Source organism: Calypte anna, chromosome 2 (assembly GCF_003957555.1).
Source record: "Calypte anna isolate BGI_N300 chromosome 2, bCalAnn1_v1.p, whole genome shotgun sequence".
NCBI lineage: Eukaryota > Metazoa > Chordata > Aves > Apodiformes > Trochilidae > Calypte > Calypte anna.
Genome location: NC_044245.1, coordinates 52529016 through 52556547, shown reverse-complemented (window position 1 = coordinate 52556547; position 27532 = coordinate 52529016). Strand labels below are relative to the sequence as shown.

The 27532-nt window shown below is 39.0% G+C and overlaps 1 protein-coding gene across 2 annotated transcripts in view; it reads left to right on the top strand.

Moving 5' to 3' along the window:
• The first annotated feature begins 667 nt into the window (after nt 1-667).
• Nucleotides 668-27532, top strand: part of FBXL2 (F-box and leucine rich repeat protein 2) — a 51564-nt gene continuing 24699 nt past the window's right edge. Inside the window, exons 1-3 of one of the 2 annotated variants that reach the window (XM_030445087.1) lie at nt 668-801; nt 13909-13970; nt 26776-26830. In XM_030445087.1, coding sequence (XP_030300947.1) covers nt 799-801; nt 13909-13970; nt 26776-26830 — 120 coding nt within the window. In that variant the 5' untranslated portion in view covers nt 668-798. The remainder of the gene's footprint in view (nt 802-13908; nt 13971-26775; nt 26831-27532) is intronic. The other variant, XM_030445088.1, reaches the window with a different exon arrangement.

Here is a 27532-nt window from a genome sequence, read left to right as displayed (position 1 = left end):
GGCAGTGGTTTTATACAGAGAGAGTTGGCAGAAAAGCCCTGCCCTTACTGACAGCACGCATCACTTTCAAGCGCCTGGCTCCCTGACAGACAAAGCTTTTGTGGATTTTTCCGTAGCAATTTTGGATGTTATCATCCCCCGGTTGCAAGAGGAGCAACCAGGCGCTCCAGTCGCATCCCCTCCAGTTTACAGGGCAGCATTTCCCACCCAAAAGCCAACCTTTCGCCTCCCACACCGGGCTGCCAAGTGGAGGAGCACGGGCAGCTCCACCTGCACTACCAGCCCCCTGCAAAGCTCCAGCAGCGCACGCAGCTGCCTCCTTCTCTCCCCCACAAGCACGCAGGCTGCTCCCAATCCCAAGGGCCGGGAGGTACCGCTGCCTTCGGGTCGGGAGGAACCGGGACAGTGCGACAGCCCTCCCTCCCTCCCTCCCTCCCTCCCTCGTCCAGCTGACAGGCTCAGGACCCGCCTGGACTCCCACCAGGTCAGGCCTGCCCGGGGCCGGCTCTTGCTCTTCCTCCCTCCGCCGGCAGCCCCTGGCGATCACCCCTCCGTCCCCCACCGAAGCCGCCATACCGCCACCTGAGGCGAACGGGAGGGCGGGGCCGGCGGCGGTGGCGGGGCCGGACCGGACCCACGGCGCAGGGGCGGTGCCGGTCACATGGGCCGGTGGCGGCCCCGCCCCGCCCCGGCTCTGGTAACGGCGGCGGCGGCGGTGTTCGCGCAGGCGTTGCACCTGGCGCCCTCCTCGGGGCTCCCCGTCGCCAGGACAACCGGCCTCGCCGCCGCGCCTCTGCCATGGTGAGACCTCGGCCCGGCCCGCTGCCCCGCGTCGTCCTCCGCCATCCGGCTCGGCCGCTTGGGGCCCAGAGCGGGGGAACGGCGGCGAGGCGAGGCGAAGCGGAGCGTGCATGTGGTGGGGCGGGCGGCGCCGCCGTCGTCGTCGCTGCGGTGGGGAGCGGGCGGTGGTCGGGCCGTGTGGAGCGGCGGCGGAACCGGGGGGTGGGCGGGCGGGCGGAGCAGGCGCAACGCCTGGGGTTGTCGGGCGTGCACGGTGGCGGTGCGGATGCGGTGCTGGGTGCGCGGCCCTGCGGGGAGCGGGGATGTGTCTGTGTCTGTGAGGGGCTGTGCTAGGCTGTGCCGTCCCCCGCCGTAAGAGCGGGGAGGAGGAAGTGTGTCTGTCCGTCTGTCCAGAGCAGGTGGGGCTTCTTTGTCCCTCGCTATAGCACCGTCGAGGAGAGGACATGCCTGCGTGTCTGTGGGCGAGGTGTGACGGGTGTCTCGCCTCCCTGTCCAACGCCGGAGCTGCCATGGTCGGAGCCTGCCTGTGTGTAGATCAGGTCAGGTGTGGCAGGGGTGTGCTGTCCCCCTGTCTAACACGGGAGGGATCGTGCGTGTGTGTGTGAGCGTGTCAAGCGGCTGGGGTGTGACACAGGGGTGTGTCACCCCCCCTCTATAAAGTAGGGATGAAGGTAACCTGTGTGTCAGCCCACAAAGCAGATGGTGGGTGTTACGGTGTGGATGCTGGGGTGGGGCACGGTGCTGGATGCTTATGCCTGTGCAATAAGCCAGGGTGTGGCCTGGGATGTGTGCGTAAAACAGATACAGGGTAGGATATGAGGGTAGTAACACACCTCCGTGACAGCATCTGCGTGTGTCTGCTGCGTTTTTGGCTGTGTGCATGTGTTGTGTATTTGTGTTGTAGCAGAGACGTGACATGATGTGCAGGGACATGACATGGCAATGTGTGTATGTGGCTGTGTCTGTATACTGCTGCCTGGTATGGGCTTGCATCTCTATATATATAGTGAACACTTGGCGTGGCATAATAGTATGAATATTTTTATAGGCATGTATGCTATGGGTGTGGCAAGGATTATCTACTTTGTATATGTATGTAGCAGATAGAGGGTATGGTGTTTTGTGTTGAATGGAGTGGCACTTACGTGTTCAAGTATGCATAGCTGTGATGGTTTATGTGAACGCACAAGTGTATTTATAAATACAAGAAATTTGTGGTATGTGTACTATAGATTTGTGGTATGTATGTGGTGGGCGTGGGGTTTGTTGCATCTGTATGTAGAAGATGGTGTGTCATGGAGCATGTCTGTGGAGGGTGCAGCAAAGGAGGAAGATTGGTTGAGGCTTGCTCTATATGGGAAAAGTATGTGGGGATGTGATCTGGTACTTAAAGGCAGTAAGGGGGAGAGGAGCATCGTGCTTGTGAAAGCAAAGTGACAAGGGTGTGAGGGGGGTGAGTAGGGACCAGCAAAGCATGTTTGGAAAGGGTATTGGTTATGATCTCTGTTTTCAATTGCAACTTAAGTGTCTGATGCATTATTGCTTTGCAGTGATAGTTTTATACTGTCTTTCACATGCAGGGAAATGCACCGAGTGTTACAGCAGAAAATCAGATTATGTGTATGTTTATGTGTGTGTAGTGATAGTAGGTTTGCTGTAGCAAGTCTTGAAGAGGGTGGGGGAGTGCTCAGACTTACAAAGGGAAGGAGCAAATCCCTGTGGTGTTGTAACTTCTCTTTCTTTCCTTCCTTCCTTCCTTCCTTTGCATGGAGGTTTGTTTGCGCTCCTTGTCTTACTTCGCTTGCACTTTGTCCTCTCTTCTCTGATTCTAGTCTGTATATTTTGAATGTCAGCAAAATAACCTTGAAAATTAAAATGTGAGATGGAATAAAAATATAAATAGACTCTTTGGGATTGCAGTGTGCTTCTGTATAGAATCATGCTGGTTTTCATAGCTTTTAGGATGTATTTGTTGCTACAAGGAGGAGTAAATGCCTGTCAATATGGCTGTTGATGGTGTAGTATCGGTGAAATCATGATGATGTGACTTGATGACATATCCTATATCACATCAGTATTCTATTACACATCTTAACTGTATCTTCTCTCATATTAAGTATATTAAAAGCAAATTGAATATAATGCATTTATCTCATGTTTTAAACTGAAAATTTTCCTCTCTGAAAATCAGTGAACAAAATTGTTTATAAACTGTTTCACAGTACGAGTAAATATTTTCCATTTACCGTTTCCATTACCAAACTCCAGGTGTAGAGTTTTTCTTCATGGTCCATTTTGACATTCCTGATGAGGTATCTTTAACAGTTTAAATTTAGCAGATAAGATAATCTGCAAAGAAGCACTGAATTGTTGCTGTGACTGCAAAGGTGACATCTCAGAAAATAAGCTTTACTGTTGTATTGGCCAGCTCCTTAGCTGTGCAAAAGAGTTGGTGGGAAATAGTGAAATAGCATCTTTTTCAAATTATTGTTCTTTCTATGTTTGCTTTTTGTTTTGAGATATTTTATTTAATGAGTGCTCATACCTTATTTGCTCTCTGTTATAGGTTTAGTCCTGCTTAGGTTGTTCTTTCCCTCTAAATTATTCATAGCTGCGTAGTTTAAAATTTAAGAAAGGCGAGGAAGAAATTAATTTTGACCAGTTAACACCAGACCTTTTAGTTTAGGGAATATCAGTGTTCCTGTAAGTCAGAAGGCCTTTTAGCTTATTGTTTTCTTATTTTGACAGTAGACTGGAATATTTGCACTCACCTTGGTTAAAATTAGGGATAACATGGGGCTGGCAGATGTGGAAAATTTAAAATAAAAATCAGATTTTTTCACTGAAGCATGGCAACTATTTTTAGATTAGTGTAGAAAAGTACTACTAATCTTGGCACTATGACAATATTGATCTGAATGCCAGCAGAAGGCTACACATTAGCAGTACTTCAGCTGTTTTGTCAATTAGAAATCAGAATAACTGCACGAATTTCATATAAATTTTATCAACTTGTATAATAGTTCTGGTTGTGTTTCTACTGAGTCAGAAATACACATAGATGGCATAGGCTAAGTAGAACAAAACCAGATGAAATTGTGAAACCAAAGGGGTTCTCCCTCACAGTTCAGACAGTAGCCTGGAGCTAGTTTAGACAATGGCCACAACATTCACTTGCATTCTTTCTAATAACCCTAATAACTTTTTTAGGAAGATGATCTGCATACTCGATAGATGTCCTCTTTATTTTTTTTTCTCTTTATGTTTTGGCACAATGCAAAAAGCAGTTAAAGTTCCTGATCATATCTGAACATACGTATTTGGGGTGACTTGATTTGAATATGTGCCAGGGCTGGAGTCCCCCTGACCGTCCAAGTTTTCACAAAGCGTTTTTCCCACCTGAGCTTATAACATGGGGAAGGATATTCTAATTGTTTGTAAAGTGTCTGAGAAGGAAGATTGTAAACACAGAGTACCTTCTAAATGGTGAAAGTCAGATTTGCATTCTTGAAAATGCAGTAAATTGTTATTCGTTGTTCCAACCGAAAAAGGTAGCCTTAAGACATTAGAAGAGTATAATGAGGGACTTAGAATTCACAACATACTGGTATCTCCTCTGTCAATTCAATGTTTATTTTTCAGAGTCAATATGTTACCTGCCTCCATGAAAGATTAAACTAGTTGTTCTTGAGCTTAAATATATATTTTTACTAGTAGTTTGTAAGGATCAAACTTTTCTCTCAGATTAACTTTACAAAAATGTATTGTGCTATGAATGTTTAAAAAACTGTATGTGTAGTGTGATACTACAAGATTGTGTGAAACCAAACGATGAGATGAATTTTAGCTTGAGTACAATTCCTGTGAACGATCTTGTGATAGATGCTGTCTTAGGATCTGTAGCAGCATTTCTGTGTAGAGTCTCAAAAGTTATTTGAATGGCCAAAGGGAAATGCCTTTCTCAAGTCTCTTGAACATAGATTTTGCACATTGCATTCGAGTGTCTGATACCTATGGAGGAATTTGTTACTTGCCTGGTCAAGAAAAAGAAAAGATGGAATCTGTAAGATGCATATTTTTTGCTTCAATGACCTCCTACCTGGTCCCCTGTCCTAAGCCCCTCCCAAAAAAGCTAAACCCTAACCTAACACACAAACAATACAGCAGTATGAGCTTAAGCCTTTAAATGGACTAAAATAATTTCTGTAGGGTACACAGAGATAATGGAAATACAACAATACTTGTATTGTTTAAAATAAAAGGGCACCTCAGCTGATAAAATCAACTATAGCCAATCTCTTTGGCTAGAGTAATTCCCTGTGGGTTATCTTTGCCTTGGAGGAACCACTGCACTCATGCTAGAGGAAAACTAGAACTGGAAATGTGCCCTTTTCTGGGCTTGCATGTTTGTGACTGCTGGGAACTACAAGCTATTGCTGTGTAGCCCACAGGAAAGTACTTAAAAATTGGTGTCAGGCTGCTACCCTTAAAAATACTGTCCATACTTTATGTGTTTTCTTGTGTTCTCCTTCAGGCAGAAGGAAGTAGTAAACCCTGTTTTCATTAGATTTTATTGCCATTCAGTGGGTTAACCAGTATGATCTGTAAATTTAAACTAACAAGGAGACAAGACATCATCAAAGCTGCAGAAATGTGAAAGTCTTACCAGTATGTCAAGTTTGTCGGTCTTCAGAAGTTGAAATTGAGGTCAGAGCTTCACAGAGGAAAGAAATTTCCATATCATGACTTGATATTATGAAATAGTTACCTAAACATTATGCAGCAAGATGTCTGAGCGTGCTGTAGTTCTGAAAAGGGTCTATAATCTACTTCTTAAGCAAAAGTATCATGTTTATTTTATTTCTGCAGACATTGAAGAGCTACACATTTTGTCAAATGCTAGCAATTATGTGAGTGTCCAGTTTCTCCTCTAGATCTTAACCTCTTGCCTATCTTGGAGCAAGTCAGTTATAATTGCTGCTTGTAATCATGAAGAGGTCTCTAATTTTGTCTCTTATAACTGAAAGCTTTAATTATACACTACACATTTGGCATCTGCATCTGCAACACAGTTTTTATGTCATCTTTTTGAGGTTCATACTTCAGGGAGATTACCTTGCAGGGAAGTTTTGCTTGTAATAAAGATTTCACACTCAGTACTAGGAAAAACATCAGTTCTGACATAGTGTTTATGATGCAGATCAAGCACTGCTTTGAAATGGCTTTGTAAAAGCAATAGAATAATTTCTGTCGTAAATATGTTTTAAATCTTATATTTTTAAGAGTATTTTTGAAGAGTAGTTATGTTGGTGGGGAAAATATTAGTATTCAAACTTTGTTTCACAGGTACTTCAAAGAAGGGATTCTGCTTCAACCATGCAGTCAGGACTTAGGCTGTAATTTCATTTACAGTTAGAGCTAAGTACAATAAGAAAAAATAAATGCCTTTCTGGATGTGAGGTTGCGTGACTGGAGGGAGGATGTGTCAGCCCAAATGAGAATGGTGCAGACTCCTGGGGAAATGGATTTGAAGAAGAGTTTCCGTGTGCACACTCCAGGAAGATTTCAAGTCTTCACTGCTATGCCATCAGTGTCTTTGTATGCTGATGCTGTGCTGGGAATAAAACTTAGCAGTATGTGTGACAGTAAAAACAACTGTATGAAGAAATGGTGATTCAGAGGAGGAGTTTTGAAAAGTGTACTCTGAAGGGCTCTGATGAATCTGTAATGTGGATTAAATATGGATGACTGAGATGGAGCAGCTGTCTCTAACCAAATATTGCTGCATTGAAACAAACGGACACCACCTTTTCTCTCAGTCTGTTTTTTCAGAAACTAATCATGCTTTGCATGTCTGAGAACATGTATTATAAAGCATGGTTCTACAAGGCTGAATGAAATCAAATGGATTGTTTTTGTGATGAAACAAATTGGAATTTGAGCACAGTCCCTATGAATGTTGTGATGGAAGCTGCCTTCCAGTAGCTCAGTTTAAAATCTCTGTTATTTGAGTGGCTAAAGGAAAGTACTTTTCTCAGGTGTTTTAACTTAGGCGTTTGCAAATTGCATTTGAGTCTCTAATGCTTAAGGAGGGATTTGTTGTTAACCTGTTCAAGTAGCAAGCACAGGATCTGTATGATGGATAATCTACCCTTGTGATGGGCTGTAGTACACAACTGCTTCATCTGTCTGCTTTTAATTTTCTACCCTTAGTCTGTTTATCTCTAAGCCTGATACAGGCTTCCCAGTGTTCCACTTCAAGTGATTTGTGGATTTCATTGTTTGAATGCTTTTTTGCTTTTTTTTTCAGAAATTATGTCTAGATGCTTCATCATGTACCGTTTTTATTTGGAAGTGAATAATCTTAAAATTGGATAAATATCTGAAGGTGGAATCATTCTGTCTTCTGTTATTTAAAAAGAAAACAAACTGAAGAAAAGATTTCCCAGTCAGTATATGAGTAATGAATGATGAGAATCAAAATTGTCAACCCTGTTTTTTCAACTGTCTCTTTATGTATGTTTATAGAATGTACAGGGATGCGATTAACAGCTTTTTCCAGATTTCTTAGTGTTTAAACTGTAGTTACTGGATTTTTTTGTCTATTTGTTTTTGTTTTGTTTTTTCCTATGCTGATCCAGTCTCTAGTCATGAAAGATTAGGTCGGGGGTAGTTGTATTTTTCCATGTAGTTCAGGTTTGCTTTGCTATCTCTGGTAGTGGTTAGAATGATGCTTTAAAAGACAAAGTGTCAACTAGGTGGATCATAACCTCAATGAAGGACTAGTCTTCCATGTAGCTCCTATCTCAGTAACATGGAGGAAGCAGAACTTGCAAGCCTGTTTTGTGTGAGTAGTGTAATTCCCATTTCTTTTGATTAGGTATTGGATTGAACCTAATGCTTGCTGTCATGCTGACTACTAAACATTGGTTACGTGATAGCAAGTATTGATAAAATGCTATCTTTCAGCTGAATTTTAGGCCTAAAAGTAATCAGGTCAGTTGCTAATTCTGCAAACCACTGGATTTCCCCTTCCTAATTTTTGACAAGGTAAAATAGGGACTGGCATAATCAAGTCAGTCTGAACTGTTGACATGGTACAGAAAAATGTATCCAACATTATATTTGTTCTGTGCCTCTTTGGTTTGTGTCAGAATTTTCAATGAACTAAATGTTTAAATAAATCTGGGTCACAGATGCTTAAATAATAGTGCTGGTAAGACAGCACTATGTGGATGTGTGCTTCATGAGTGGGGCAGGTTCAGAAAATCGCTGTCTCTCCAGTGACTTTATAGGAAAGGAGTTAAGTTTTGCATCAGAGGATGGTCAGCTCAGCTAGCAGGTCAGGCTAATCTGTTAATACCTTATTATTAAAGTAATACATTAAATACCTTGGATGCTGGTAGAGACTGAGCCTTGGTAATTTCCAAGTATGCTGCTGGCAATAGGTGACCGCCCCTCTGAAATATACACAGAAAGGGGTGATGTGAGCTATTTGGTTAACTGAGACTGAGCTGGTGCCCTTGACATAGCAGACAAGACAACCTGAAGCACCTCCTGCTCTGTGTTAAGAGGCAGGTGAGGTGTGACAGCAAAAGGCCTCACGAGAGAGTTGCACAGCTACAGACATCAGCTCTGAAGTTCTCAAATGAGCTTGATCTGTCACCCAGTGAGAACAGAGCCTTGCAGAGGTATAATGATGCCCTCCAGTAAAATTTGAATGATGCGATATGAATACCAGAGCTGGCAAAACAAGAATGATGGCTTTACTGGAAGAAAACCAAGCAGCAAAGTGGGCAGCGTGGGCAGCGTGGCCAGCTGCTTCTGCCTGGCAGGTTTGGTTGTATTATACAGCATTTACTCTGGGGAAACTTGAAAGCAGTATGGCCTATATAGGCAGCCCTAAGTCAGAGAAAGAGAGATTATTATAGAAAGAGAGATGTTCCTGGTGGTATTTGATGTTGTTCTCGGAAGGTGAGCTTTAACTGTTCTAAGATGACCAACAGGGTAAAAGCAAAAGGCTTTCATATGAGGTGCTGGTTTTGGTCAGCTTGTCACAGTGCTGAAGGGGAAATGATCAGTGCAGAAGATCCAGTGGGTATTTGGCATCAAGGAGGAAGCTCCAAGCCTACTGAAGACAATAGGCTAGACTGTGGTAGAGTGTGTCCTAGGCAAAAAGAGGTTAGTGACCACAACAGGCCAGGATGGCTGGGATTTTAAAGTACACAAAGTCAAAGTCTGAGATGGAGAATGGTGGTCAGCTGGAGCATCATAGTGAGAGCCTGGAGGGCAGATAGGAGTGAGAGTCTGTGTGTTGAAATAAAAGATGTTGCCAGTCTGTCTCTGTGTTAGATGATTTTGGTTTAAAATGGCATCACCTTCCAAGGTTTGCTTTGATAAATCATAATTTTATTGATTTTTACAGAAAGCTTTACCATGGGTTCTAGTTTAACACCAGCCCTGTGGCATCAGCTGTTGTGTCTTCCATATCACTTATTTCTGTTCTGTTGGCAAGGCTTACCCATTTGCCTGACACTCCTTTTGTTGCTTAGATACGGTTACATTTTGCTACTTGCATCTTGTTAAATGGTTTTACCCGTCTGCCTAAGTCTAATACAGTAGTTGTACATTTCTGAAGGAAACACCTGCTAGCAGCAATTCTTTGACCATTAGAGAGAACTCTGTAGTGTAACAAATGAGATAATCCAAAATTTATAATAAAAGAAGATTGTTTTCCGTTTTCTTCTTCCTTCTCCATTTTTCTGCTGTATTGAAATGTGGAGATTTTTATGGTGCCATTCTTCAGTGTGCTCATGAACTGCTCTGCTGAACTGCCTGCCAGTATAGGAAGAGGCAATTTCAGTAGCTTGGTGAAGGGGAAATTGCACAGGCAACAATTAGGTGTCTGCTGAGGAAGAGACATTCAGCAAGCTGGTGGCTTTTGCGTTTCGTAACAATAATCTGCACATCAGGGGAACTGAATAAAATTTTTGTTTTATTTTGGCAGGATTTTCCTTTAAAATATCTTGCTCCTAAAGTGCCTATTAGCGCATAAATAATACTAAATAAATACTGTTCTTGCCAGTGAAAACCTGAAGGACCTGATGCTTTTAACATATGGCAATATTTACAAGTTTACTATGTTTGCTCTGTCAGCCGTAGGAGAAGGGAAATGTATGGATTTAATTCTAAACTGCTGCCTCCTTTGGTGACAATATCCTAGTGTTGGGTTTTATTCCTGATCTGATAAATAATTCATCCTTGTTGTCAAGATATGTTTTTTCTTTTTTTTGCCTGATGTATTTTGGTGTCTCTCAGATTTCCTTGTCCCTCATTCCCAAATCTAAATTTGCCCATAATTACTCTCTTTAACACACTAGTAAGCAAGGCTGTTTTTCACAATCTGTTTTTCAGTAACTTCTGATTGGAAAAGTTGACAGGTTTAAAGCCCTCTGATTTCAATGGAAATTAGATATGTAAATATCTCTGTGGAACCAAGCCATCATGGATGAGCTTCTAAAAAAACTTTTTAATCTGTAGAGAAAATAGTCCTTTTCAATGGACTGAATGGCAACCAAAATTGCAGAATTAAAAAAACCCCCTCAAGGACTACCAACAAAAGTAGTAGCATAAACAATTTTGATCCTGAAATACTAGTTGAAGGGAATTTCTAAATGTTTTAGATAATCATGGTAAAACAAGATGAATTTTGCTTTGTTTCTTTGTGGAGATAAACGAACATTTTGAGCACATTACACATATTTGCCAGTCTGGGAACAAAACAGCAAATGTGAAACTCCATCAGAAAGGATTTCTTCAACTCTGTAATTCTGGTGAAAATAGGAGAACTTTATCACTAACGGTTAGACCAGAAAACAGTAACGTGTGGTGCTTCTGATTGTGGCAAGCCAAGTTATATTCTAGGGCTAGTGACAATTGATGTGTTTAATAAAATGGAAGGGGAAGCAAAACCGGGAGATTATTGATTTGACAGGTTTACACAATGGTGCTTTAAACAATACAGAGAATAAAAAACAAATAAAGTGGTAGTTGCTGAAGGAACTTAGTGTAAGCAAGTGTAAGGTAATTTTTAAAGGAAATGCTCACTTTTTAGTTCACTATAACCAGTCTTGAAAAAGTACAGTGAAGATACCACCAAGAGAGGTCAGTTAAAGAATGTAAGAAATGGCTCAAGATTAAAGTAATAAGCAATTACAGTTGTCTCTTGTGAGTTTTGTTTTGTTTGTTCTCACAATTTATTTAAGAATATTTGCAGGAAATTTAGAGCTGGTTTTAGATTAATATTATCACATATGTTAAATCTCACTGTCCTGTTTCCTTGTGCATAGATTTGTCTGTTGCATTTCAGTGTTTTATACAGTTAAGACCACACTCAACTGAGATTCCTAAATGCAACCATATTGGTCATATCTGCTGTCAGGTACTCTTTGAGTTTTTCTGTCCAACTTTCAGTTAAAAGCCTAAAAATACCTCATGTAAACACGGAGAGATTATAAATCACTTTCTGACATGACTTGCCAGTTTGGTTATAGGTTTAGATTTTCAGCTTGGCATCACTTGAAAAATGCTTATTATTCCCAAAAGTCTGGACTACGATTTGTTGTGATTTAGCTTTTCAGTACAGGAGTTGATAAATAGTCTGAAATACTCAGAAGCTTCAGCATGCATTGTACCTGTATTAAATAGTAACTTCCTTATATCTTACTGACTTAAATGCTGTGTCACCTTCACACAGTCAGCGTGTATCCATGTTGCATCTAGGTATATCAAGGTATATCTGGGAACTTAAGGTGTAGAAAAAAAATGGATAGTAGTTGCTGTACTGGCAAAATAATGGCACACGTGTGTAGACCAGCAGCAGTCTGCAAAGTTTATTTTAAAATACATACTTGTGCATACAAGTGGGAAGTCTGTGCTAGGTTATTGAACTCCTGAGGAACTGTCTGCACCCATAGAATAATTAAGTTGAAAGAATTTTCAGTGTTCTGTGATGCCAAATGTTCATATTCTGGATGAGAATCTAAGTTCACTTGTTTGCTGCAGACCTTGTGTGCTCTCACAGAGGTAACTTCCTCTTTTGCAACTCTTTTTTTTTAATTAATTGCAATGCACAAGAATATTTCTCTGCTTCACTCACTCCTCAGTGGTCTTAAATTCTATGAGGATGGAATGTGTCTCCTTTTTCTGAATGAGTGCTCCAATGAGCACAATTAGGCCTATGTTTTGACTGTCTAAAAAGATATACTCTAGTTTTCAGGCTATGAGCTGCAGACTGTGAGTAGCATGTAATATTAAAATGACATACAGATGGTTCACAACTCTGAGTTGCCAAGCTCAGAAGCAGTCAGTTGGTTCTAAAACCAGTGTTGATGTTCATAGTATATTTAGCATGGACTAAAAAGAATTAGAGCAATGGGTACTGGATGTAAAGCAGAACCTGTGGTCAGACATGTGGAACTGCTTAAAGCCAAGTACATCTCTCTTTTGAAGGAACTAGAGTTGTCCTGTTGAAATATATATCCATAGGTGTTTCACAATTAGAATGTCTACAGTTACCAGTCTGTGGATAATTGTGCTGCTCCAGTTGCAGGAAAAATAAGCTTGTTTAAACTTCTTGATCCTGTTGAGAGTTGACAGCTTGATTGTTCTTAGATGCGTGGCTAATTGTGTGTAGAGATCGTAGGTTCAAAAAGTGGCTTTTGCTGTTGTGTCAGAGTTGAGAAACAATAGTATGCAGTGTAGACCTGAAGTCAGCCTAGGATGTATTGTAAGAGAAAAAGGGTTCTTGATGTTACAAAATTAATTTTTTTATCTTACAGTATTTAGGGAGATATTTTCAGAATTTCCAAATGTGTATTTTCTTCTGGCTTTATTTTTTTGGTGAAAACAGCCAAACTTATAGTCAGTTTTTTCATTCTTTGATTGATGTACCTCTTTTTTCAGAACAACCTTTTTGTTTTCTAACCAGGAAGCAAAGCAAATAATCCCCAAATATTATATATTTGTTGATGACAGGATAGGCAAGAAGTAATACCCTGATGGTTAACTCAGGATATTCTTAGTGAAGGACAGGGAAAAGATTTCTTCAAATTATTTTTCATGTTTCTGTTTTATGTGGTTTTCAAATTTACCTGTTAAACTTCAGAAAACTCCAGGCTATTCTGAATGCCTCTTTCTAGCTTTTTTTTCCAGTAATGTGGACACCAAAGGGATTTCATAAAGGTCTTCTCTTTACAGGGGAAGTGATAGCTTGTGGCAGCAGTTCCTTAAATTCTGAATCACCCTCTTCTTTGTTTTTCTCAAAACTAAATATTTACAATAATTTGCAAGACTGGTCAGTATTTCTTTTGTCTAGTATTTCTACTTAGCTGTTGACTGATGCTTTTCTCCTCTTGCAGAAACTTTTACCTATATAGTTTTGTCTTGCTTGGGCGCTTTCTTTTCATGTCTCCACCTTCTATATCTTTAGAGATATGTTAGTAATATGAAGTTCTAGGTAAGAGGCATATTCTGGTTTTCTTCTGTCATTTCTTGAGGAGCTCCTCTTGCTTCTATAGCAATTGCTATCGTACCATCCCATCTGTAGCAGTAATTTCTTTGAATATTTAGATTTTTTCAGTGTATCTGTCTTCACATAATGTGGGTCAAAGAATGTATGCTGTAGACAGGGAAGGAGGGATGTGAGTAACTAGAAAGTATCCAGGTTTTTTTCTGTGATGGGACAGATTTAGGACCCTGTAACTAGTTTATGTTTCTATGTGTTGTACTAATGCTAGAAGTTTTAGTATTGGCTAAAATACTTCTTTATGGGGTATAAGTGTGACTTCTGTTGGCTTATTTAATGATTATTAAATAGTTCCACAACTTTTGTGTTAAGTCTTAGCACTAGGGAAAAGAAGGTGTGCGAGAGTGAGGAACTCTTCTATGTATTGAAATAGTTCTATTGTGTTACCAAATAACATGTTGAAAACTTGACATTAACAGTAACTTAAAAGAATAAAGTACCCAAGTAGATGGTGAAAAGACTCTCTAAAACACTTTTTCATGTTGGTTGTTTTAAATTTTGACTTTTCTTTCTGTTCCCAGGTTTTCTCAAGTAATGATGAAGCCCTCATAAACAAAAAACTACCCAAAGAACTCCTGTTAAGGTAATGCTATTTATTATGTAAATGAATAAAAAACTGTGGGCTGTGTATTGCTTATTTGGCTTACAAACTATTGAGTGCTATTCATTCTTTCCAATCAGTTTTGAAATAAATATCAATGTATCTGATTTAAACTTGTCTTTTTTTTAGTCTTGATTTGTTTGAATATGTTCAAATAATACTATACTGTGAAATATGTAATGTAATAGTGAAATTTTCCTTATGTGTCAGAAAAAGAATCAAAATAAAATTTCCATAAAGCTTTGGTCTATTGAGTAGTCAACTTTTCCATGCTGCATAATGGTTAATCTGTATGAAGAAGCCTATCATCCTTTCTCTAATTTAGCTCACACTCGTGTCTTGAACTTTATTATAACAAAATAAAATCTAAATTCAAAAAGTCACTAGGGAAAAACTCTGATGGTTACCATTACTGTCAGGCTCTATTGTAGGAGTGAGAACCAAGAGGAGGATTTTTCTTACTGTAGTCATTCAGGTAGTCATACATTTCATCAACTTGATGGTGTCTGAGTATATCACCTTTGCAAGAGTTAGTTACAACATCAAGATCAGTAAGTTCTGTCCAGGGATGAGACACTGATGGATCTCTTCATGCTCTCATCTTGTTGAAAGTTCATTTCAAGCAAAGTGTAAACTCTTATCTGGGTGATACGATCACTTCATAGCTGGAACTGAACTAGCTCAGCAATATCTTCTGTACCTGCATATTGGTTTTGTTCCAGCCCAGTCTTTGAAGGAGGAGGGGGAAGGTTTTCACTTATAATGGTGCAATTACAGTTTTTAGCGATTGTGTTATTAAAACTGAGCAGATAATCTATTTTTCATACACTAAAGAGATGTTTGGTTTAGCTTGTACATATGTTCATTGCTTCCTGTTTGCTTTAAAGTGGGAGAACGTCTCAAGTAATAGAATTTTGCATCTTGTGTCTGAAGAAAGTGCTTTTAAACCATTATGACTTTTTTTAGTGTCTGTGCTATCGCACTGCTCTCTTGATGGTATTAAAGAATCAGTCTGTTGCTAAAGGAATTGAATTTTAAAAGGATATTCACTTTTGTTGAAAATACTCATTTTCTATGGTGACAGATTTGTAAAATAGACTCGTAGAACTGTGTGATTAAAAGAGACATGTCACTGAATTATGCCCTGCACAGAAATTCTAATGATTTTGCCGTGTTGCATTCACTGTCACACAAGAACCACAAGATAAAAGTCAATTTAATATGCTGCCTCCTTATCCAAAGAGTCATAATCTGCAAGCACTTTCCTAGCAGTAGGCCATCTGTGGAAGTGACTGTTCTTTTCACTGCTGAAGAATACATTGAAGGATAAAAAGAAACACTGAAACTATATACACATTAAATTCCTAAATTACTGTGTTTATTCCAGTTATGTGAGTGAAACATCGATAAAATCAGGTATTCAGGTTTACTATGAGAATCCCTGCTTCTAACTCCTAGGTGCCAGTTTCTTGAATTCATTATTCCAGCACTGAATTTGGTAACTTCTTTAGAATAGCATGTAGGAAGCAACTTTTTTGTTTCATTGAGCAATATGTTTATCCCAACCTATATCTAACTATACAGGACATTTTAAATAACTCAGCAGAAAAAAACCCCATGTGCAAGTAGTTGGACAGCATCAGTGGCTTTGCTGTTGGCTCTTGTACACAAGATAACTTTATTTTAAGAGTAATTCAGAGGATATACAGACTTAGCTTGGATTTGACCAAGTGAGGAAGTGGTGCAGCTAGTCACTGCCACTACACTATCTATGGTGGCAATGTTTGAAGAAGCCTTTTGCATGGCCTGCTCTCTGGTTTTTGTGCAGGTATGCCCCGTTTCCAGTTTCACAGGGATGTACCAAAGTAGCATTGCAGCTCTAGCCAGAAGAGTTGTGATCTGAGGAACTTAATTGGGACAGTCAGTTTTCTCAGTAAAGATCATTATGGTCTCATGCTGAAAGCTTGCAATGATTTGGGTGATGATCTCCCTGTAGCCAGAGAGATATAAAGTCCACATTTGGTAGCATCTGTAATATTGTGCTGAGCATCACAGCTTTGGAATGGAGAGGAAGGGGATGGGTGAGAGAGGTGCTCTGTAGACCTGCTTTTGAAATTGTGCTGCTGCTGAGACAAACTCTCACAGGGCAAGAAGCAGAATGTGTTAGTGGGAGCGTTATGATGGGACATGGGTCTGAGTTCTGATCCCTGTGGGATGTAGATACCTAGCAAGATTTAGGGGCACAAACCTGGCTTTCCAAAGGATTGTCTGTGTGAAGTTTGCTCCTTCATATAAATGCTTTTGTAATTCCAAGCCTTTACACACCCTTAGGTGTCTTTCAACACCTAAACTAGTTTATGCTTATGCTACAATACATTTTAAAATTGTATTGTTGTATGCATATTATATATGGTTTCATGTTTCTGCTCTTTGTTTTTATTTCTGCACACAGCTTTTCAGTCAACACTTAGTGTTTTCATCACTGTAAAGACCAATAACAAGAAGCTTAAAATTAGTGAAGTCAAACTCAGTATTTAGTAAATTTGCAGTGATTTTTTTTTTTTTTTCAGTGACTAGATTTGCTGTGCTGAACTGTGAGAGAAATCAAAACGACAATAGCAAAGGTTTCAACTAGAAGTTGTTATAATGCCATTGGTATTTCTTAGCTAGGTACTATAGGAACTTAAGTTACCACAATCACTGTTAAATTTGGCTGCTGTATCTTAGTGTGCTAACTATCAGTTGGTGAGTCAAGGATCTGAAAAATATGAACTTGTATCTGGACCTGATTTCAGTTGGTAAGAATTTTGTAAGCGGACAAACAGTATGTATTTTGAAGGGGGGGGAATCTATCATCTCAAACATGATTCATTTTCCCCCTTCAAGGATTTGTATGATTAATTAGGGCAATATTTTACCCTGAGTAAGAAAGACTGCTGTTCAGTGTTTGACAATCTCAGTAAAACATCCCAGTGCTATAATGCACATGCAGTCTACTGTTCTGATTTTAGACCATGTTTTGCGTTACTTTGAAGTCCTCTGTAGTTGCTTGCCAAACAAATAGAATATAGCTATTTAGAATCAGAAACAACCAAGTTAATAAAATGAAGTAAAACTGCATTTATACAGTTTATGAACTGAATTGCTTGTAAATAGGAGTTGCTTATGAAAGTGAAACTTGTTTCCTCTCTGTATATTTGCACAAATCTCTATTTTTTGTTAAGGGAAGTTTAATAGTGCCTTCCTTGTACAAGTAACTTTCATTAACTAAAGTAAGTCCTTTGATTTAGCATTCCTTAAATAGATTTGTCCAAGGAATTACTGCAGAGTAGCTACAACACTCCAGTCTCACGCTAACTACCCAATAGAGAAATTCCTTAAGATAAGGGTCAGGGAAGCAACTAGACATGGACAGGAAAGCAAGCAAGAACAGTGAGATTCATCACAATATAATATCAAATTCAGACTCACTCCTATAGAATCATACTCATTTCCAGTGGTCCTTACCACCAAAAAAGTGATCAGCAAAACTGACTGAGCAAGTTATCAAAATGAAAAACAGGCCAGGGTCATGGGTAAGATAAAGCCTCTGGAAAGCAGTTATATATCTTGATCTTGAGCCAGAGTAACAATAGATCTGTAAATCTTTGGGACTCTTTAAGACTTATTGGATGTTTTCAGAATTCTTGTCTGCTTTAGCAGCAATTGATAAATAATATCATGCTACCAGTCCTGGGTTTGTTTGTTATAGCATGAATTATCCAAGGTCAAAATGAATAGCCTAGTTTCTCTGTACCTTCAGTCTTCAAGGTGCAGCATGTCTATCCTCAAGTGTAAGTTGAGAATGCAACAACTTGCACTTTTTTTGATTAATCACCTTTTGGTAGAAAATTTTGCAATTATTCTGAAGTGAGAGTAGGTTTTCATACTTCTCAGTGGTTTACCACAAAATCAGGAGAGAACTTGTGTGCTTGTCTCAGAGAAAGCAAAATACTAAATCAATAGCTTGGTGGTCAGTGTACCTCCTTCAGAATATGGAAAAGGTCTTGTGTTGGCCTTTTTTTTTATGCTGCTTCATGTATTGTTTGTCTGCTTATGAAATTCTTACCAAGATCAATTCCAGATGCAGGTTTAGATTTTTCAGTTCTTTGCCTGAGCAGTTGGTGCTTTGTATGCGTTTTCTGGACTCTTGGTACGAGATGCTGCCCACTTGCAACTTGATTACATAATCAATTAAGTTTGGCCTTTGAGATTGCAGTAGGTAGCTGCCATCTTCATATTTAATGTTTAATTGATTTGGTTTTGTTCACAAACAAATGTAAAGATGTTTCAGATTGCATTCCTTTAAAAGTGTGTGTGAGATGCTCTAAGAACACAAATGGAAAACTTAACATCAGTGCTCTTGTTTACTGTGTTAATGCAGGAGAGTAGATCTGGGAATCAAAGAGATTTCAAACTTTTTTTTGTCAAGGTGCTGAGTAAGATTTGTGAACTTTGAAGAGGAAATATTTTTTTCTGCTTGAAAAGTCGTTTCGTATAAATGGAGTGTTTCAGCTTACCTGGGTCAAATACAAACATCTCTCAATAAGAATATGTTTGTGGCAAAGGATTAGTCAAACAAACAAAAGTAACCAACAAGCATTTGAAACAGGAGTAAGAGCTAAAAAAGGGGATATAATGAGGACTTAACACCACTCTTGAAATCATAGGTTACCTTTTACTTTGTTTCATTTTTTTCTTTTATTTGTTATTAAGTGCCTAATTATAACCTATTCTTTAATTGAGACTTAATTCCATCTAGAGATTTAATTATCTTGAAACTAGGGTCTTATTTAAACTCAGTCTCTTGCTTAGCAAACTATTAAAGCCAAACATTAATAACTATCAGTGATATAAAGAAGTCACACTTTCGACATGGTGCCTTGGGGGGCAGAGGAGAAAGTCTTGTTCTTTGGCATTTCTATGCTAAAAGTGCCATCAAACCATAAGGCAGTTCAAAAGATACTGTACCTCCATAAAAAATCCCCATAATTTGTAAAATCTTGATGCTAGACAGTGTAAGTAACAATACCATACACACATCTTTTTTTTATTTTTAATTCTTTATTTACAGGAGATGTGAGCTTTTTTGTTTGTGTCTTTCTGAGGCAGACAACAGGCATCAGAAAGAGAAATCTGTTGTTCAAAGTCATCCTTCATAGCAGTAGCAAAGCTTCAGGTTGAATCAAGTCTAAATCAAGTTTGAATAAAGATAAAATCTGTATCATTAATTGAGCTTTTTGTCGGTGCTTCCTATATGTGAGTTTTGTGTGTCGGTCTTTAACTTGACTTCTAAAAGGTTACAAAAATGTGACCTTTTAGGTTGATTACTCATCTGCAATATTCAAGTAAATATAAGTTGAAGATGGAAGAGTGATGCATTTGTGTGCTTTCTTCTATGTTTCGTTTTCAGGCTAAAGTTACTCTGAGTTGAATAATGTAGTTGTATGTAATAGCTAAATAACTGACCCTGGAAAAGAAATTACTATGTAATGAAGTTGCTGTTCTCTGTGTATTTGATGTTAAATTAAAACAGAATTGTCCCCTTTATCGTTCAGCATTTTGTTTTGCATACAAGGAGAATTAGGTACTGAAAATGTTACAGTGGTTTCTACATATGGTTTCACCGTACTTTATGAATAAAAGTGTTTATTTTTTTAAGGAATGAGTAATATGATACAAGAGTAATATGAGTAATATGATGCACTTGCTTGCAAGTATCCATAGGCCATAAAAAGTTAGGTGCTGCTTTGTAACAATAAAATGAGTCTGGCAGATTTGTAGAAAAATCTGACTTCTGTTTCAGGTGAAAATAGGTGTTAGGCATCCTATAGACAGCCTCCTCTATTGCTAGTACTGATAGAAGGATACTGATACTGCGTAGCAATAATCATCTTGGAAAAAGAAAAGATTTGGGTTGTAAATAAATGGTTTTTTGGGTGTCCTGTTCATTATTCAAGGTTTTGCTGTGTAGATAGCTAAGAAAGGCATGAGTAGTTTAAAAGTGGAGTAGTTTAAAAAGGAAGTTAAAAAACACCTAATTCTCCTTGTATGCAAAACAAAATATGGTTAAATTTCCACATTTACAAGTGGAAATTGTGGAGATAAAAGTTCCTGAACCTCACACAGGTTCTATTTAAGTGCTTTACAGTAGCACATCCCTAGTAAAAAGGGATTTGTTTTAAAAATTGATCCAAAAGGTGAAGTGAATGGATGTGTGCTTCATGTAGAAATTTGTGTTTTTCTGCCTTCTGTGACATGCTACTGAAAACAAGTCTTACAGAAATGATATAAAAGATGTATTTATTTTTTTGTAATAGAAAATAGCCAGGCTCCTCAAGCTTTTAATATCCCCCACCATTACATTTCCAGGACAAATAATATTAATGGAGTTTTGTTGGATAAGATGTTACTGGCATTTACCAATGAAGCTGTTTCCTATCTCCAAAGCTGGTAAAGGTTAGAACACCACCAACACTTACATTGCTAATCTAATCATACAGGTATAAATTTCTGCATGCAAAATTCCACTTTTGCTGATTATGGCTATAAATTATTCAGCTTATGTGTGTTCTTTCTAGCCTGCATATTTTCATTATGGTGTTTATATTTACTGCTGGGCTTTGGATACTGCTGACATGCCTCCTATCTCAGTAGGTTGTTAAGTAAAAAGAGGGGATGAAGGGAGGAGATAAACCTATAAATAAACATATAGTTATATAAATAATTTTAATAGTGTGTATATATATACACATATATATAAATCTAATAATCTTTGGTATTTATTGAATATGCCATTTTAGGAGAACAACAAGACAACTTCTGTGGTGGTTGTGAGACCTTGTGAGTGTGTTTGAACACGGTTAGTGGTGAACTGAGAGTGGCTGATGCTCTTCTCACCATTGCTCCTTAACAGGGTATATACTTGGTCATTCTTCCAGAAAATTCTGAGCAAAACCTGCCAAAAAGAGGAAAATCAAATGAGTGAAAAGCTGTGTGAAGGAGGTGACAGTATGGGCATGTGGTACTTACTGTTAGCATTTTGTTACCCACTTTGTATCAATCCACATAGTATTGTGTCAGAGTACTGAAAATCATAGAATCATAGAATCATAGAATTGGCTGGGTTGGAAGGGACCTCAGAGATCATCAAGTCCAACCCTTGAACCACCGTTGCGGTTGCTAGACCATGGCACTGAGTGCCACATCCAGTCTTTTTTTAAATATCTCCAGGGACGGAGAATCCACCACTTCAGTGGGCAGCCCATTCCAATGACGGATCACTCTTTCCGTAAAGAAATTCTTTCTAATATCTAACCTAAACTTCCCCTGGCACAACTTAAGTCCATGCCCTCTTGTCTTGTTGAAAGTTGTTTGGTAAAAGAGCCCAACCCCCCCCTGGCTACACCCTCCTTTCAGGTAGTTGTAGAGAGCGATGAGGTCTCCCCTGAGCCGCCTCTTCTTTAGGCTGAACAACCCCAGTTCTCTCAGCCTCTCCTCGTAGGGTCTATGCTCGAGTCCCTTCACCAGCCTGGTTGCCCTCCTTTGGACCTGCTCCAGAACCTCGATATCCTTCCTGAACTGGGGGGCCCAGAACTGGACACAGTACTCAAGGTGTGGCCTCACCAGGGCTGAGTACAGGGGCAGAATCACTTCCTTGGACCTGCTGGCAATGCTGTTCCGGATACAGGCCAGGATGCCATTGGCTTTCTTGGCCACCTGGGCACACTGCTGGCTCATGTTCAGCTTCTTGTCGATCCAGACTCCCAGGTCCTTTTCTGCCTGGCTGCTCTCCAGCCACTCTGTCCCCAGCCTGTAGCGCTGCATGGGGTTGTTGTGGCCAAAGTGCAGGACCCGGCACTTGGCCGTGTTAAACCTCATCCTGTTGGAATCAGCCCAACTCTCCAGTCTGTCCAGGTCCCTCTGCAGAGCCCTCCTGCCTTCTAGTTGATCAACACTCTCCCCCAGCTTAGTGTCGTCTGCGAATTTGCTGATGATGGACTCAATCCCCTCATCTAAATCATCAATGAAGATATTGAACAGAACTGGGCCCAACACTGATCCCTGGGGGACACCACTAGTGACCGGCCGCCAACTGGATGCAGCCCCGTTCAGCACCACTCTCTGGGCCCGGCCCTCCAGCCAGTTCCTAACCCAGCACAGGGTGCTCCTGTCCAAGCTGCGGGCTGACAGTTTTTTCAGGAGGATGCTGTGGGAAATGAGTAACTGAGAGGCTGTCACTGCACAAGCTTATTCCTTATGTGATTAAATTGGGAAGGGCCTTACAAAGGTGACACAGAAGTTTGACTCCTGCACAGTTTGATGGCTCACTCTGTAGTTGGCACAGTCACAGTGTTGGGGTTTTGAGAATTTGCTGGGTTTTTCTGTGGCTCCACAGGGAGGGAAACAAAACAGCAGGAGCCATTTCTGTATTTGGGAAGACACAGGACAGTCTGTTTATAGCTTATAGGAATAATGAAGCATGTATGGAAGTCCATGGGAAGGTGTTTGAGGTTGTAGATCATCACTTCTTGCACTTGATGCTACCATGTAAACTGCACTGAAAGTGCCTTAAAAAGGAGACCTAGGAGGTCTGGGGCTCTCTTATGGTGAGTTTTGGGTATCAAGAAAATTCCAGAAGACTAGAAGAATATGAATCCTGACTGCAACACTTTTTATCTAGGCAAAGGATAAGTGACCAGCATTCTTAGCTTCATGGTATGCAGTGGAAAAACATCTCACCATGGATTTGTTTGCTAGAAAATGGACAGAGAAATATAACTGACACAGTTGTTGTTTTGTGGAAAGTAAGTGATTGGACAGAATCATTCTTGGAAATGCACTTTGCATTACCAACCAAAATGACACATCTGTTCTGACATGTGACTTCAACATTTTATCCCTTTGTTTAAAAATTGGCACTGTACTTGTGCATATTAAAGGGATTCAGGTTTTTATTAACAGTGTTGCAGCAATGAAGTGGACCTAATTTTTTAATTTCTTTTTTTAATACAATGTTTTGGAAATCACTGCTTCAGAAGTCACTGAAAAGTTACAGATGACACAAAAGAACTGTAATTATAAACTACTGGGAAGACAAGGCAGTCTCCCAAGGAAGCCTAAGTAACATAATAAATTGTGGTGTGCTCAAACAAGGTTATTTTACAGATAAACTTCATTTGGCTAAATAGACAGGACTAAATGCTGTAGAAAGAGGTAATGCCTGGAATATGTAGTCCCAGAAGAGGATGTGAGGCTCAAACGAGTAAGATACTCTGTTTGTTTCTTTGCTGATGCTGTGTCAGTAAAGCTGCTACAGTAGCCTGAAATGGCTCTGAAGATGGGAGTAATGAAATCCTGCTTTGTCTGTCTGCAGCTTTGTTGGTACTGATAAAGTTTTTTAAGCTGCAGGTTTCTGATGTCTACATTTGAAGAAATGTTCTTGGGAAAATGAATGTGCAGAGTTTTAAGTAATAAAGTAATAAGATTATTAAAGGAAGAATTAAGGATTACATGATAAGTAGCTTTAAAACTCAATGAGGAGAAAGTACTAACTGCTAAAGAGCTCTTTAATTTGGTGAAGAAAAGTATAAAATATAAATTTGGTGAAGAAAAAGCATAAAGCTGAATGTCAGACATTCACCTTGGAAATAAGGCAAACATTTTAACAGAGTGAGTAACCAGTGGAGTAAGCTACTAAAGAAGGCAATGCTTTTCTATCTCTTGAAGACTTTCAAATCAAGAACAGATCGTTTTCTGGAAGCTTTAGCCAAATAGAAGTTTACCATAAAGGAGCAGAGGAACTGTGTGAGCCTGTACAACCCTGTGTGCATTTTGCATGAAGCTCATGTATGCTGCAGGTAGTGTTAACACGAAAAGATCTCCAGGCACATGCCCAGAGTGGATGTGCCCAGGGATAAGAAATCTTGAAGAGCTCTGATTATAGATAAGTTGATTCTCCTTCTTGAACTCAAAGCAGAATGACTATGGAAAATCTAATAGCCTAGGATATAGGAAGTCAGAATAGATGATTTTAAACTATACTGTGGCTCTATTAACTTAATTTCCAGTTTCTCTGTACTAATCCATGCCAAAGACTTCAGTGGAAATTAATCCTGCTGCTGGCTGCATTAGCTTCCATCCAGGTAGCTATGGTCAAAGAGGACAGAAGTGCTATACAGCCATCAGCTGCCCTATTTAAATATTTTTTTCCATTTCTTAAAATTGCAAACGACTCCTAACATAGTCCTTCACCCAAAGCACCAGAAATGTCAGCATCTTGACACTGACAGATGACTGACAATGTCAGTGTTGCCATCTGCCTCTCAGTTTGCTGCTTGTTTTTTTTAGTCCCTTAGAGCTTTAACATGTTTAAAAACTTTAAATGACTTTAAACTTTAGAGTCTTGTGTCTTGTTGGGGAGTTTCCCTGGCTAGCAAGTATTTGCTAGTAGCTCTATGGGACTGCAAGTAGAGAACCAAGTGTATGTTAGTGGTTTGCATGGAGGACTGTACTATAGAGTAAAAAATGTGGAAAAAATGTTTTCAAGAAAGTTAGAAAAATTGTTCTTAAGACTTGTAAGATAATTTAATATTTCTTGCCCATAATAGTATTTAACTGAATAATAATACTTCTGATTCTGATGGTTTGTAATGCATCCTACTATTGTTTATTTTGATGGGGAAAGCCTGGGCTGCTTTGCAAGAAAGTTTCCTATTTAGGACAAAACCAAAAGCCAAAAAGCATAATGAATGTTTACACTTACTAAAATATTTATCCTTTTAGTACAGACTGACTACTATTAGTTTTTGACTTTTAAACAATCTCTTTATACAGAGTGGAGCAAAAATACATACATTACATCCTGCATTTGGTTTTCATTTACTCTTTTAGTAGAAATTACACATCAACATGAACCTCTTAACAGCAAGAAACAATCAAACAGAAGATAGATTGCCAGACAGTTCAGAGTAGTGGGGGTGTAGAAAACATTCTCTCTTCAACATCTTATAGTTTCTTCTGTTATTTCTTACTTCCTTAGAACTTGGTACATCACTTCTGAAGCATGTCATGCTCTTCATTTAGGCAAGAGTATTGTGTCATGAGGTGGTTTGTCACAACCCTTCCTCTCTTGGTTTACTAGTAATGTAGAAATCTGTCTTTAGTGCTTCAGCTTCTCTAAATCTAAGGTAGCCCTTTGATTCCTTTCATACACTTGTACTTTGAGGAAGCTTCTACAAGCCAAGCAGCTTTTGCAGCTCTCTAGCATAGTCTCCACACCCTCATCTTCTGTCATATGCCTCATGGCAGGGGGAAAAGTGACCTCAGAAAGAGGGTTCATGTTGAGTCCTGGGTATAAATGCTGCTCTTAAGAGAGAGTGGTGGCTTTCAGTGCTCAGCTAAACAGCCCAGCAATCTTGCCGAGCACATTGGGTACTTTGTGTGTGAAACACTTAAGTTTCTTAAAGTAGGCAGACCTCAGAATTGGTGTTACAAATGGCAAAACAGATGCTGTCAAAATAAATGTTATCTACAGGGTTTTATAAATTGTTTCATAGGTTGAGTATGTCTGTCCTTCTGTTTGCATGGCTAGTAGTTCTTAGATAAAATGTCTTCTTACTGTACAATGAAAAAAGGTTTTTCATGGGTTAATGAAATATTTGAAAACTAATCTCTGGAGTGATTGTAATAAACATCCAGAAGACTGTTGTGTAACTTCCATGAACTTCCATTACATTTTTTTTACTCTTACTGCAGCTAAAAATTACAGTCCTTAAGATGTAGGCATCCATTTCAAGCTCCAGCTTCAGGTTTCCACTTGGAAAACAGTAATCAGAATTTCACATGATTAAATTCAGGATCTCTTAGCAGTTGTGTTTGCTCCTGGTTTTAACATCCCACTGTAAGGTGAAATTATTATTACTGTTCATCATTTTGATATCTGAAAATGTTCATTGGCAAACAGGTAACAGTATATAAATTAATTACTGTAACATATTTTATGTATCTCATATCTTTTGGTCTCTCTAACAGAACGTTATTTTGGAATAGGATCTTTTTATGCTAATGATTTGTTTTTTCACAGCAAACAGCCTTTGAACCCATTTCATTGTTGTCCTGAAATGATATTTAGCAAAATTAATTTTGACAGTGAAAAATTTATTTCAGAAAACTATTAAGAGTTGGCAGCCATGAAGAGTTGGTTCCATGATCAGAATAGTAATACTAACTTTTGGATGGTAGTTGTTTGTTGTAAAGTGAATTAAAAAATGATACTGACTGTATTAGCCTTGGTAATCACTGTGAAAATCTAGATAATTGTGCTTTGTGTTAGTTAGACTCACGAACCTGTATTTATTGATGTGTTATTTCCATCTCTTACTTTTCACCAGCCACTGAAGTCTTTAGCTGTGTTTATTTCTCTAATTGTAGCACAATTAAAAGTATATGAGCTAGTTTATCTGAATTTAGAAGACCTGGAATTTGCTATCATTCATACGTTTTTGGGTAATGAGGAGGAAACAGAACAGATTTTCAGAGGAAGCATCTGCTAATTCTAACATATTGGTGTTGACTGTCTTCAGTTGATAGCTATGGTATTATTCCTTAGGTCTCTAATTAAAATAATTTGATAAAAATATTTATATTGCCTTTAACTTGCTTCCTGTGTAACTGATGTCTTTCTATAGAACTAGTGAACTATGAATTTATAATAAAGCAATTAATTTGTTCTTTTCCTTTCTTCTAGAATATTTTCTTTCTTGGACATAGTTACTTTGTGTCGGTGTGCACAAGTTTCCAAGGTATGTATTTCTGTTGTGGTGGTTCTTTGTATTTTGGGAAGCTTTGATTACTTGCAAATCACTGGCTTTAGGGCAATCTTTCTGTCAGAAAAAAACCAAATAGTTCTTTCATCTTCTTTGTTTCTTAAAACAAATAAACAGTGAGCCCAGGTTTGCATTCAGAGGTGAAATTGTACTGGACTTCTTTTTAAAGCCTATGGAAAAGATATCCAGTAGTGTATGTCCTATATCTGGAGAAAGGATTAAGCCATGCTTGGCATAATGGCATTTGCTTTTCATAAAACATGTGGCTATGTAACACTATTTTTCAGACATATTTTCTGCTTAAAATTCCATGTAGTTGGGTTAATGTGCACCATGTGTCCAAGCAGTACATCCATCGTTTGCTTGCCAAGTACAAAAGGTGTTAAGTAGATGGACTACTAGTAGGGGAAAGAAACACAAGATAATGGAGAAAGCATGCTAAGTAAGCTTTTCTGTTTAGCTTGTCTGGATATTTTTTTTTTTAAATTAAAATGAAAAACACTTTTCCTACTTCAGGTATGTACAATGAAGTATCCTTATACAACATGAATGAACAACATGAATTCTTTCAACGATGATTGGGTTTTGGGTTCTTTTTTTGTTTGGTTTTCTGTTTATTGAATTTAGTGCATAATAAAAACTGTGTAACCATTTCATTCCTATGTCCTTATCACCCTG